Source organism: Orbicella faveolata, unplaced genomic scaffold (genome assembly GCF_042242905.1).
Source record: "Orbicella faveolata isolate gen_17 unplaced genomic scaffold, um_ofav_v1 contig_48, whole genome shotgun sequence".
NCBI classification, from domain to species: Eukaryota; Metazoa; Cnidaria; class Anthozoa; order Scleractinia; family Merulinidae; genus Orbicella; species Orbicella faveolata.
In genome coordinates, this window is record NW_028301578.1 from 10,569,098 (window position 1) to 10,582,491 (window position 13,394).

Below are 13,394 nucleotides of genomic sequence, written 5' to 3' on the forward strand. Positions count from 1 at the left end.
CCCAAAATGAGACAGTGCGCATGTACGTCGGTTGCATCCAGCCGTAGCGTGAAATCTGACTACGTGAGTTGGGATGTTTTGCCGTAGTGACTACTACGTCGGGTTTATTTCGCTTCTCTGGCCCTTTTCAACGGACATCTCGGTATTTTGAGAATTCCATTGGATACTATATCCTTTAAAGTCAATTTAAGTCAAAGATTGTGGTAAGGTTACCTCTCAGAAGCTTGTAAATCCGTATCCTGAATTTACGATAAGTTTTGGCAAAGGTGTTGGAATGGCGAAGTGAGTCAAGTAAAATATTCGTGTTGAGCACGAGGTTGTTTTTCTTCGGTTAAGTTTACTTTGAGGGTTTAGTGAAGATGTTTTATATCTGGATAACTATACGATGCTATTTTGCTTCTTTGAGTATTGATATATTTCTGTTTTTCACTCGATATTCTTTGAGATATTAGTCTCAGAAATTATATAAAACATCCATCAAATTGTTCTGGAACAAAGTGTCTGGCATTCGCTTTCGCTCGGAAATAATAATCTGTTCGTCCTAGGAAGGCGAATAACGGTCATCGTCCTTTGAGAGAAGCCATTTGGCTGTGAGAAACTAAATAAAAGAGATTTTAAACTCCTTAGTCGATGTTTCTTTCATCTTTGTATTTCGCTTTACTCGCTACTTGGCAGACCACCAAGACGTACTCTCCCCAGACCTTTTCAGTCACGGCAGCCGTAGTAGCACCAGCCGTAGTGATTTGCTTAAACTCCCTATTGCCAAATGAATACGGAAAAGCAATGTCTTTCTATAATTTTGTAGAATTTGTAGGTCAGTCTGATTCTCATTGGCTTATTTATTTATTTATTTATTTTTTATGCATATATTCAAGCAATGTTCTACAAGACAAGCTCAGAGAAATTCGTAATCTTTGCTGAAGCAGACAATGGAGAAATTTACAAGGTTCCTCTGGAAGTACCTGAAACCCCTTGTTATCCTTTGGGAATCATCGCAAACATCTCAAGACCCGTGGCTGTTGATTATGATCCAGTGGAAGGAAAAATCTATTGGACAGACGTAACGTTGGAATTACTGGCCAGGGCATTTCCTAACGGATCTTCAGTTGAAGTCATCGCGTACGGTAACGTGATAACTCCTGGAGGGCTGGCAGTGGATTATGTTGGACGTAATATTTATTGGACAGATGAGGGAGCCAGTAGAATTGAGGTCGCAAGGTTGGATGGGTCATCCAGAACTAGTCTAATCACGTCAAGCGTTGTAGAGCCAAGAGCCATTCTACTTGATATTGGAGAAAGGTAATCTTGAAATTACAAATATGTAGTTGTCAATGATACTGACGCACTATCGAATATCTATGCAAACCAAAGCAATATTAACAAGTTGTAACTCTTCTACAAGTTTGATTGACCGTTGTAGACTTTTTAGAGGTATTCGTTCATGCATGAAAATGTTTGGTGATGTTTGAGAATGTTGACAAATCTTTGGAATAGATAAGGCCGTTAAGAGATAATCCTTCGCCCTCTTTTAAGATTTTCGAACGGTTTTCTTGGAAATTCAAGAACAATGCAACTTCTCAAGAGAAAAAGCTATCCTAGCTTGTGAAATATTGCTCTTTCCACTTGCCACTTTAATGAAATTTCGTATCTCATCGCCATTGTTCAATTCTTTCTCTCCTTAAACTGATCAACTGATGAATCTTATCTTTTTAGAAAGATGTATTGGGGTAGTAGGGGATTATCGCCAAAGATTGAACAAGCAAACATGGACGGTTCTGCCAGGACAACTCTCGTAAGTTCAGGACTTCTATGGGTGAACGCTCTGACTCTGGACTACCTAAATAGACAGTTGTATTGGTGTGATGCGTACCTTGATAAGATTGAAAGGGTTGACCTACAAGGAAATAACCGAGTACTGATACTGGACTTATCATTGGATTCTTTGCACCCTTTTGGACTCGCTCTTTTTGGTGACGCCCTGTACTGGTCTGACTGGAACAGTCAAAACGTTCACAAGTACAACATGACAACCTCTCTGACTGAAGTCGTAGTTCAGGGCATGGAAACTCCGATGGAATTGCACGTGTATGATCAATCCAAAGACTTTACAGGTTAACTATATTTTATTTTATTATTATTATTATTATTATTATTATTATTATTATTATTATTTTTTTTTTTTTTTTTGTCGACTGATTTGACTTTACAGAAACGAATTTGTTCACCATCGGTTAAATGATGGCGAAAAATTTCACTAGCAACTTACCAGCGTCGAATATTTAATGTACTCAAAGCAGGCGACAAAAGTTACCGGTAATAGACATAGCCGAGTCTCTAGACTGCTGATAGTCTGTGTTTCTCTCGAAATTCAGCAGGGGTTATGGGACGAGACGCTTTAGTCTAAAGGGGAATGGAAAGAGACATGGGCGCGGCACGCACGTCGTCTCGCCGTCTTCCCTACTCGGCCATTCTGCCTTTGTCTCCCCTTTGTCCTTACTCGGCCACCACTTTTGTGTTCGCGGTTGACTAAACACTCGCCTTTGGAAAAAAAGAAGGCTGCCAGGAGTCTACCGAGTTTGTCTTCTTAACAGTGTGTAACAAAGTCGGTTACTCCTTAAACGGACAACAAATTTGAAAACTACGAAACTAGAAAAAAGTATCCCCATGACTATTCCTTCTTAATTAAACATGAAGCCAATTGAATATGGCCAGTCATTAGTTCTCTGTATATTTTGTATACGGTAGGGAGCTGGGCTCAATTTTGCATGAAACTCTACGCTGATTAAATGTGGCACAAATTTTTCAAAAGAAACTGGACATTACCTCACTCGGGCGTTAAAGCTGTAGGTGCTAAGAAACAAACATAAACATATTTTGAACTGCACTGAACGTTCTTGTGAAAATTCTCTTGCCACACAGTGGTTCACCACCACCATGGCTTCATAGGGAGAACACTCGACGTGACATACTTGAGGATAACCCACACTTAACCATTTATTGAGCATATATGCAATGCGATAATTATCAACAAGATGACTCTTCCTTGCTTAATAGGATCCACCAGTTGTAGCCAGCTGAATGGAGGATGCAGTAATCTATGTCTTCCAAATCCTTCTGGCCATCAATGCTTTTGTCCAGAGGGAGTTCAACTGAAGCTTGGCGATGCCTTCACTTGTCAAGGAGGTAATTTAGACATTGTGGTAACAGCTTTGATAGGGATTGGATTCCGTGGTGGTGGTTAGTTAGGGTGGAGGGGGTGGGGGGGGGGGGGGGGGGCGAGGACTAGGGATAAAGTCCGAAGCCTAAGGTAAAGCAGCTGAAATTGTATTTAATAGCGTCTTTATTATCGTTATTACAAACTTGTCCTTCTCAAAGCGTTCTGTTAGCCATGGAACAGCGAGAGATGGGCAAATTGAAGGCAAGGACTATAAATATGGATTCCAGGGAGGGGAGTGGGAGTTGGAGGCAAGGACTAGGGATATGGTTTGCAGTCATCAACTGATTCTTGGACCCCAAGAACAACGTATCACCTTCATTTATTTACATTTAATCACTTTGTTTATGAAACAGTGAATCGCTGCCCTCTGTTGACCGCTCCAGCCCACGGAAGCGTAGCGCCCTGTGCTAATTTGCCAGGACACTCCTGTCATTTTTCCTGTGATAGTGTGTACAGCATGACTGGGTCAGCAACACGGACATGTAACAGCAACGGTGTATGGACTGGAACGCAGCCTCAGTGTAATGGTGAGGAGCTAAACCAGCTCAGTTTTTGTAGACGGAAATAACAGTAAACCACTAAGATCAACATGTACCAAACTTCCCTATTAACCGAAAGGTCAAACAGTTTTTTGTGGTTTTCAAGGTGAAAAATGTAATGTTCATCCTTGCGTAAACGCTTGGAAAGCATTAATAGAATTGATATCATTTTGGAAGAAATGACAACACTTGTTAATTTCGGGTGCTAAATAGTCATTTTCTGCCATTGATATACACTGTCGTTTTGTTTTCTTAGGACATGGTCTTCTTTTTGGTCGCAAAGTTTCATTAAAATATAGTTCCTTTCCTTTTGAAATGACAAATGTGTCCGTTACGTTTAAGCTGTCACCTGTGCTCCTTTGAGCATTCCTTTTAAAGCCGTATTACTGACCATTTCCTGTGGCACTACGATTGGATCCAACTGTGTATTTGGCTGTCAAAGTGGCTATGGTAGCAGCCAAGGAAATGTGACCAGAACGTGTTTGCAGACTGGGCAATGGAGTGGAAATGCTATCAACTGTACAGGTACAAGTGAATCGTCCTTGAAGACCGCGTGACCGAGTGGTTTAGGGGGCTGGATTTGAAACCTGGAGACCCCCTGGTTCAAATACTCCACCCTACAACTATCTGGATTTGTTCTTGGTAGTTCCGAGTTCAGCTCACTGACCGTGTTGTACAATCAGCCAACTGGTCAGCTTCCCACCAGTTAGGATTCCTCATAGTATATATGTGCTATTTTCAATATTTGTTTTGTAATTTACAGTGTGCCAACGTAAGCAGTAATGACAATTAAACAATGTAATCTTTTTATTTATTTATTTATTTATCTTTATATTGCCCATACAATGTATGTCATTTTACATAATTATAACATGAGGTCATTCGATTACTTCCCGTGTCACATAGTGGAAATCTCGAGGCTTGCTTTACAAACTGCAAAACATGAAAATGCAGATAATAAGCCATTATTTGGATGGTGACAGCCACGACAGTTGACAGACGATTTATAATAGGATCTGAGGGACGGGGGGTGGGGGTTAAGGGGAGGTGCGCAGTTTCAATATAAAAATCCTGTACAGCAACAACTGCCGAAAAAAAATGTACAAGGGGAACCATGGGAAAAAAAATCGAGCAAGCGCTTTTTACCATCCAGGTCCTATTTTTAACGTGTTTAAAATTCTTACACCAGCTATTGCCCACCCAAAAATAGCATGTACATCCTAAAGGTGAGAAAACAATAAGTGGCCGTCGCTGATTCATGTGACCAATCTCCAAATCATAGTTAATAGTGAGGAATGGTATGAAACCTGACAAATTTCTTTGTTGCATGTCTTTGATCTCTTTTTTGGCCTAGACCGAGCACAAACCACAGTAGCTGTTTACTCTGTACTGAGGAAGTAACCAATAAAAACGTTTTGGTTACGTAATTCATGCATTTTGTATGAACGAAAACAAAAGATTGTGCACGGTCGGGGAGCTTGCAACATAAATCTTGATATCATTGTTTACCCTTTTGATGTTTGCCCAGGCTTCATAAACATTTTCCTCTAAAAACTATGTCCCAATGTATGGGCTCTTTAATCAACATTACTGTGAAAGTAATTAGTGTCAAAATAATTTGCCAAATAATGTGTTACTATAGTGCCTTATGCTTTTATTTCATATTACAGATGTTAGTCCTCCGACATTCGTTGTCGCGTGTCCAGCAAGTCCGTTGCAGGTGTATGCAGAACGTGGCCTGTTTTCAGCCCAAGTGAGCTGGAGCGAGCCCGTTGCCACTGACAATTCAGGAGTCCCACCTACCGTGACGTGGAATCACCAACCACCTCAAAGATTCAGCCAGGGAACTCACGTGGTCATGTACACTGCAGAGGACCAATCAGCAAACAAGGCTTCTTGTAGCTTTACGATTGAAGTGATGGGTAACACAATGTTTAAGCTATTAACTTTGTTTCCTGGACAGTTGTGCGTTTTCATCAAGGATTGGGATTACCTTTAAAGCAGTTTTTACCGAATTGTTTGTTCACGATCAACTCATTAAAACTCTCCCGCCTGTAAGGATTACTCAAAGTATAGAAAACCAATAAACGATTGACACAACCATACAAGTAAAGACTGTTTGTTTTGACACGACAAAGCAAACGAAGAAAAATAATCTAGACAAAAGTGTTTTAAGGCGCGTGAGCGTTATCAGAAAGTTTATTTCATGTTACACAGTTTCGCAGCTTTAGAATAAATTGCGTTTAGCACGTGTAAAGGGACTCAACTTAAGTGCAGCCAAAATAACAAAGCATGACATTGTGCAAAGTATATTTTGCTTAACGTCCTGAACATTCAAATGTAGTTATTAACAACACGTGTACAAGTTATCGGTAAAACAGCTATGAAGGTTGGTAGGTTAGTAAAAAAAAGCAAAAACTATGACTGCGTTTGCGTTTGCGCGTACGCTTAGTTTGCAGTTGTGAACAAGGCTTTCAGAAATCCTTGGTACAAAATACTTCTCATCAAGATGATTAAAAACATTTTAATTTCACGTTCAATTTTTCCAGTTATCAATTGTACATCGCTGATAAATCCAGGAGGTCCCCTGCTAATGAGCAGCTGCGGCATTCACTTTGGAGCAAAATGTAACTTTTCTTGTACGATTGGTTATCGTTTGAATGGCTCATCCACGGTCACATGTGTTGCCCCTGGTAACGGACCTCCGGGATCATGGGACAGTCCTTTACCTAGTTGTCAAGGTAGGTAATACATAAGGTATGTTTAACTGATTGATTGATCTGAATGATTGATTGGTTGATTGATTTACTCAAATTCAATTACACAGATGATCAAAATAAAATGATACAAAGAATTAGGCCAGTTTATGCAGAATCCTAGATTCCTTATTTTAAAGAAACTGCCTGAGATAAGACATAAAATATATAAAATACTAATATAGACGAATCACAACAACAATAGCTAATCAGGAAACGAAAAAAATAAATAAATAAGAATAATAATATAAAACAGATTCACTTTCTAACTAAACAATTATAATTGATAAATTGCCCTGATGGCTACAGTCAGGCGATTCCATAATTCCAAACTGCGATTAAAAAATGAGAATTTAAAGACGTCGGTTCTGAACCGACCCTTGGGAAGTATGGCTTCTGTATTTCTCATATCGTACTTATATTGACGTAATCACGCCAACTGTTTTCAGTTTACACTAATATCAATTGTGCAGAATGTAGCGGAATACTCAGGAAGTAAACGATATCAAGGTCTTACATGTAATATATATTTTGTTTCCATAGCTATCACGTGCTCAGCCCTACCAGCCCCCTCCTATGGCATCCGCCAGAATTGCTCAGGAACAACATTAGAGTATTACAACACTGTCTGTCTGTTTTCCTGTAACGTTGGCTTCAATGGGTATGGCTCTTCGTCAAGACAATGCCAAGAAGATGGAACTTGGAGTGGCCAAGATTTTTTATGTATAGGTAAAATTTACTCTTGAGTTATAAGCTTGTCTGATTCTTATTCTGTTTAAATATTATTCAATCTTGAAAATTAAAGTTCCATTATTTTCTGTTGTGCCATTTAAGTACGCCTTAATTTGCATATTTCTGTCTCAGTTTAGTTTGTCGTAACCCGTTTAAAAGCTGTTCATTGCATGCTCTAATAGTTACATTATTTACATTATTATTTTAGTCACATTATTTAAAGATGTTTTAACATGACAATTTGTTTGTTACCAAGCTCACAGCTGCGGCCCTGTAAACATTCCTCCAGGGGCGATTCTGCTTACCGTTTCCTGTGGCAATACCTATGGATCAAGCTGTGTATTGGGATGCCAAAGTGGATATGCCAGCCTAGCTGGAAATGTTAGCACAACTTGTTTGCAGTCTGGCCAATGGAGTGGGAACCCAATCAATTGTACAGGTATCCATACATCGAAATAGATAGAGTAATATCCCGGATTATAGTCTGGGGTATTTTGGGTACTGGCCAGATCGCCCACTCCTTGAAATCATTATTTAAGGATAGAGTATTTTCACGTGACGTGAGCGAAGCCCTATTGGTCTACCAAAACAGTGAATCTGTGATCGTGGTGGTTTACCACACCGATCCTGTTGGAGATTAACTTTTTTTGTTAGAAAACATATTCTTTCATTCCAATAAATTTGCATGGCTGTTCTCCACGTGATCGACATGAGAGAAAACGAGCTATATCTAATTAGCATACCCAATTTCAGTCTTGCAGTCAGTGCATCTTCGTTGATTACTTTTGTAGGCCTATAAAATCACTTAGAGTGTGTGGTACAATATTTTTGCGCTCAGTAACTGGAAAAAGTGAAAGTAAAGTACCATTTGGGGATTAACCTGGTCAGTAATTTGAAACTTGGACATCTTTTGTCAGACTCATGTAGTCTTTGCTCAATTACTTAACACAGACAATGTAGTATGGAGAAAAGCCTAAAAAGGAAGCAATAATTTCAGGAATAAAAAATACATAAGTATGATGATATAAAATTCTCAACAACGTTGTATCTAATGATGAGCTCGTCAATATTGCAGACGTTTTACCTCCGATATTCGACGCGACATGTCCATCAAGTCCGTTAGTAGTGTATGCAGAACGCGGTCTGTTTTCAGCAGAAGTGAACTGGACTGAGCCAGCTGCTACTGACAACTCAGGAGTTCTGCTTAGCATGTCATCAAATCACAAACCGTTTGAAAGATTCAGCCAGGGAACTCACATAATTACATACACTACCGCTGACCAATCAGGAAACAAGGCCACTTGCACCTTCACCATTGATGTTAGAGGTAAAAATGATGCCAATTTTATTCAGCTAACTCACACGCATGTGTGTATACAAAAGAATAGGCATAATCTATAAGGACTGTTGCAGACCATACAGATATGCTTGCCAGCTCTATGCTGGTAGTGGCGGTTGAGTGAACATGCAAAGAAAAGCTAAGATAAAGGTGCTGGTTTTTGTCACTGACTTGTATGAAGTCTACAAGTGCTTAGCACGCACTTAAAATTCTCTCGAGTCATGATCACACAGCACGCGCAACGTTTCTATTTTAAAAAAATTAAATCGCGCGAAACATCAAGCGGTTTTTCAACTGATGAAAGCTTAAGAGTTAGCCGAAACGTCTTCCTAAAATATACAAGTCAGGGACAAAAAACGGAACCTTTATCGACTATGTCATCTCCTGACTACATTTACTTAATTTTTAAAAGCTAAGATAGGTGAGTAGAAAAAGTGTACGTAACTAAGACAAGAAATGATGCTCACATGTTTGTTGTATATTTTCACAGTGATCAATTGCACCTCTTTGACAGTTGATCCAGGACTTCCACTGCACACGAGCAGCTGTGACAATCATTTTGGAGCAACATGTAACTTTTCTTGTACGATTGGTTATCGTTTGAATGGATCATCAACAGTGACTTGTGTTGCCCCGAGTAACAAACCTCCAGGATACTGGGACAATCCTTTGCCTAGCTGCGAAGGTACGCGAAAAGAATATACCTTCGAAGCATTCAAGACATATATTTTGGAATGATAAAATATGTAGACTTCTGTTTCTTCATGTGTTGTCATTTCAACTGATTTGAATGAAATAGTCATAAGCAACTTATTATTGCGTCTTCGCCAATGCATGTGGCGTTTATTTTTCTGTTCTAAAACCAATTAATGTTGACTTTCAGCCTGTAGCGAACAATTTACATCACCGTCCCCTACAATAGCGAGTATTTGAAGGGGATTTTGTATTTCTTTACACAAAAGTTCTTAGCAATTTGTTACTGTTGCATTTTTTACGTCCATTCTGTTGTCAAGTGACGTTATTAAGATGTCATGTAAGTTTATATGCGGAAAGTCCAAGAAACTCAAGCATTTTACATTTATATTGTTCCTACTGTAGCTATAAGATGCCTGTCACTTCCAGTTCCAACAAATGGCGTCAAGAACGGCTGTAGCGACATCACATCGGAACCTTATGATACATATTGCAGTTTTTCATGTAATGTTGGCTACAATCTGACTGGCTCACCAATAAGGCGCTGCCTGGAAGACGGGTCTTGGAGTGGACAAAGTTCATACTGCCAAAGTATGATAAACAGAAATACATATATGTATAATATATACATAAATTACAAAACAAGGTGAAATTAGAAGGGAAACGTTTATACCGAAAACGAATAAGAGGCCCTCACAAAGCTTATGTGCAATATCTTTGCTTTTTTATTTCTCTTAGTTGTAAGATGCCCAACTCTTCCAGCTCCAGCAAATGGCGTTAAGACTGGCTGTACCGACTTGGTATCGGAGCCTTACAATACTCAATGTAATTTTTCCTGCAATAACGGCTTCTACTTAATTGGATCGTCGGTCAGGCAATGCCGGGAAAACGGAACTTGGAGAGGAGAATCTCCTTTTTGTCAAGGTAAGAGGCGAAACATACGTCGTGTTGATACCTAAAATGAAAGATTGTTCAAGCTAATGTGCCGCCAATAAATCAATGTACAAGGACCCGATAGTCTAATAGAGTAACGAAACTATTGTTAGAATGAGAATATGTGCCGGGCCATAATGAAATAAAATAAGTTGATATTTTAAGTGAGCTGGCTATAAGGCATGGCTTCAGGTTGTATTCATACAATAAACCATGGCAAATATAACGATTATAGTTGAGATGATGATTTTCTCATTATTGCGACAGCTTTTTTCGGAAAGCTTTTCACTAATTAGCCATCTACCTGGCAAGTTTGACTACTTTGGCATCTTTTTGATAACTTTCTAATGGCTTTGTGCAGCTAGCTGATGAAATTGAAAGATCTGTGCGAAGCGGAGATGTCAGCTGATTAACAGAACGCAGATGTCAAATTTTACAAATTTGCACCTCGTAGTTTTTACATTCTAGTTGGCCACTTAAGACGTGTGGCCAAAGTGAACAAGGAATGTTGTCATGTCGGTTTTTATTTAAGTAATTTATTTTTCAATCACTAGCAAATATTTAAATATCGTCATGTGTCAGTTTCGATACAGTTCGATACATTTTACTTCACTTTTATCTTATTTTTTTCGGTTTATAGCCACTTTATGCAGTCCACCATGTTTGTTGGCATCAAACACTTCGGATATTTTAGCCATCGACTATAAAACTGGAGCAGCTCGTTCCATAATTTCGGGTTTAACACGAGCTGTTGCCATGGATGTCCATTTCAGTTTGGGTTACATATTCTGGAGTGATGTAACAGAACAAAATATCAAACGTTTCCGCATTGACGTAGCAAGCACGACTACAATTATCACTGGTATTGGAGTTTGTGATGGACTGGTGGTGGATTGGAGAGCATTAGAGCTGTATTGGACTGATACGACGAATGACACCATATCAGTATCAGACCTAGATGGTAATAACCAACGTAGGTTAATTTCATTCAGCCTTGATGAGCCCAGAGCAATAAACCTGGATCTGGATAGCGGCTTAATGATCTGGACGGACTGGGGAGTTAATCCCAAAATCGAACGAGCTTCGCTTAGCGGTAGCCAAAGACTCGCCATCGTAACAACCAATCTTCATTGGCCCAATGGTATTGAGCTGGACAGAGGAAATAAACGAATTTTTTGGGTGGATGCAGGACATGACAGGGTGGAATCCGTCGACTACAATGGCAACGACAGAAAGCTTCTTTACCAGCAACAGTACTTACATCCGTTTGACGTTGCGCTAATTCCTCCTTTCCTGTTTTTTACTGACTGGGTTGCACAAAAAGAGGTTCATCAGTTGGACGCTGCCACTGGACACGTGCTACGAAGTTTCAGTGTCAATGGCGGACAGCCTATGGGTATTGTACCATACGACAGCTCCCGTCAACCTTCAGGTATTTATACAGTTTTATTACAGTTTATTACAGTTTTATTTATTTCCCTAACAAATTACAACTTACACTGCCCACGTATAGCGTAGGCTGATTAAAGCGGGGCCCGACATTGTAACAAATAATTATACATTAAGTCACAATAAAAAGAAAGAGCCAAATTTATAGGGCCATCATAGGCTCACGAATCCACTCATGTTTTCAATGGGACCAGTCTTCATCTCAATCAGTCTTTTAACAATCTTTGTAAATTGTAATACAAATATTACGAAAGAATCCTTCGTCTTTTCCCCAGTACCTAATGCCGATTTGGCGACCAGTCGCTTCAATATTAGGCCTCGAAACACAGGAGAAGAACACTGGTGACTGACAATTGCAAGAAGTTAGAGTTTATTATCATATTTCAGTTCGTGATCTTTTCTACGAGATCCGCGTTTCTACAAACACGGTACCCCAACTGTTTCTGCACTGTACTAAAATTAAACGTTCTTTTTGTGTCTTTTTAAAGCTTCAAACCCTTGCACTGTAAACAATGGAGGATGCAGTCATTTCTGTGTAGCAAAATCCTCTGGTAGCCAATGTTCTTGTCCAACTGGTTTGACTGTGAAGAAAGATGGCAAGACGTGCGAAGACAGTAAGTTTTTTTCTGTTAGGCTTCGTTTTCGCCAAGCATCTGGAGCAAAAGCATATTGTTCATGATAACAAAACATGAACAACAAGACTATAATACTCGGTGATCCGAAGGTTAGCCTTATATCCTCCGAATTAATTATTCCGGAGTCGAGCTCTTGCGGGGTCCTTTTATCGTGTTCTTGAGCAAAGAAGTTAACTCCCACAATGCCTCTCTCCTCGCTGGGAGAGAACCTGTAGCGTTGGTGACAGGAGTGGTTTACCTTTTAGCATTACCTTTCAAAAATCTAGAAATTTTGGTCAGAATGTAAGTGCTAAGACAATTTTGCCTCGACCAATCGGAAAATTTCAAAAATAGACAGAACATTTTGACAGGTTGTTTAAAATTCCCAATCGAAATATCCGAATGGAAAATGTGCTTACCATTTGCAATTCTTCACCAGTTTCGGCCGCCATCTTGGAATAATGATCAGGTCGAACTCACCTGAAAACGCTATGGGAATCCCACAAAAGTAAATGTCTTCTAACAATTAGTATCAAAACACTTCGGAATAATGCCTATAAGTTAGGACTTTTTAAACCGTATAATAACCTTGCATGTCACTTAAATTGTAGAGGTGAACAAGTTTCTTCTGTTTACTGATGGCGCCGACCAGTCCACTAAGAAAATTTCCTTGGACGTCAGCTATTTCGTTGCACAAACGTTGTTTATCCACCTTGGAAATCAGCATCCTATTGCATTGGACTATGACCCTCTCGAAGATCGGGTGTACTGGTCGGACGTTGCGCAAGGTCGTATCATCAGCGCTTTTTCTAACGCAACTTCAGTGAAGATGTTGTTTCGCTGTAATGTACAAACTCCAGACGGCTTAGCCATCGACCATGTGGGACGAAACATTTACTGGACTGATACAGGGACCAATAGGATTGAAGTGGCTCGGCTTGATGGAACAAGCAGGAAACTGTTGATCAAAGATGGACTTGATGAGCCGAGAGCGATCTTGCTTGATGAGAGAAATGGGTAAGTCAAATGCGATTAGACTGCAAAGTAACTTCCAGCGTTTCCATTAACAGACAAAAGTAAGATATTTAATGGGGCTTCCCAAGCTCTTTAGCTTGAGCCGTT

General features: G+C 39.6%; 1 protein-coding gene across 2 annotated transcripts in view; it reads left to right on the top strand.

The window, feature by feature from the left end:
* The window catches only part of LOC110063401 (uncharacterized), a 62,181-nt gene that overhangs the window by 13,437 nt on the left and 35,350 nt on the right, over window positions 1-13,394 (top strand). For both annotated transcript variants that reach the window (XM_089280635.1, XM_089280636.1), the window contains 16 exons: window positions 876-1,299; window positions 1,714-2,111; window positions 3,055-3,183; window positions 3,571-3,744; window positions 4,099-4,281; window positions 5,427-5,678; window positions 6,306-6,497; window positions 7,056-7,241; window positions 7,501-7,683; window positions 8,320-8,571; window positions 9,074-9,268; window positions 9,682-9,867; window positions 10,015-10,200; window positions 10,850-11,641; window positions 12,147-12,272; window positions 12,884-13,289. In XM_089280635.1, coding sequence (XP_089136761.1) covers window positions 876-1,299; window positions 1,714-2,111; window positions 3,055-3,183; window positions 3,571-3,744; window positions 4,099-4,281; window positions 5,427-5,678; window positions 6,306-6,497; window positions 7,056-7,241; window positions 7,501-7,683; window positions 8,320-8,571; window positions 9,074-9,268; window positions 9,682-9,867; window positions 10,015-10,200; window positions 10,850-11,641; window positions 12,147-12,272; window positions 12,884-13,289 — 4,264 coding nt within the window. The remainder of the gene's footprint in view (window positions 1-875; window positions 1,300-1,713; window positions 2,112-3,054; window positions 3,184-3,570; window positions 3,745-4,098; window positions 4,282-5,426; window positions 5,679-6,305; window positions 6,498-7,055; window positions 7,242-7,500; window positions 7,684-8,319; window positions 8,572-9,073; window positions 9,269-9,681; window positions 9,868-10,014; window positions 10,201-10,849; window positions 11,642-12,146; window positions 12,273-12,883; window positions 13,290-13,394) is intronic.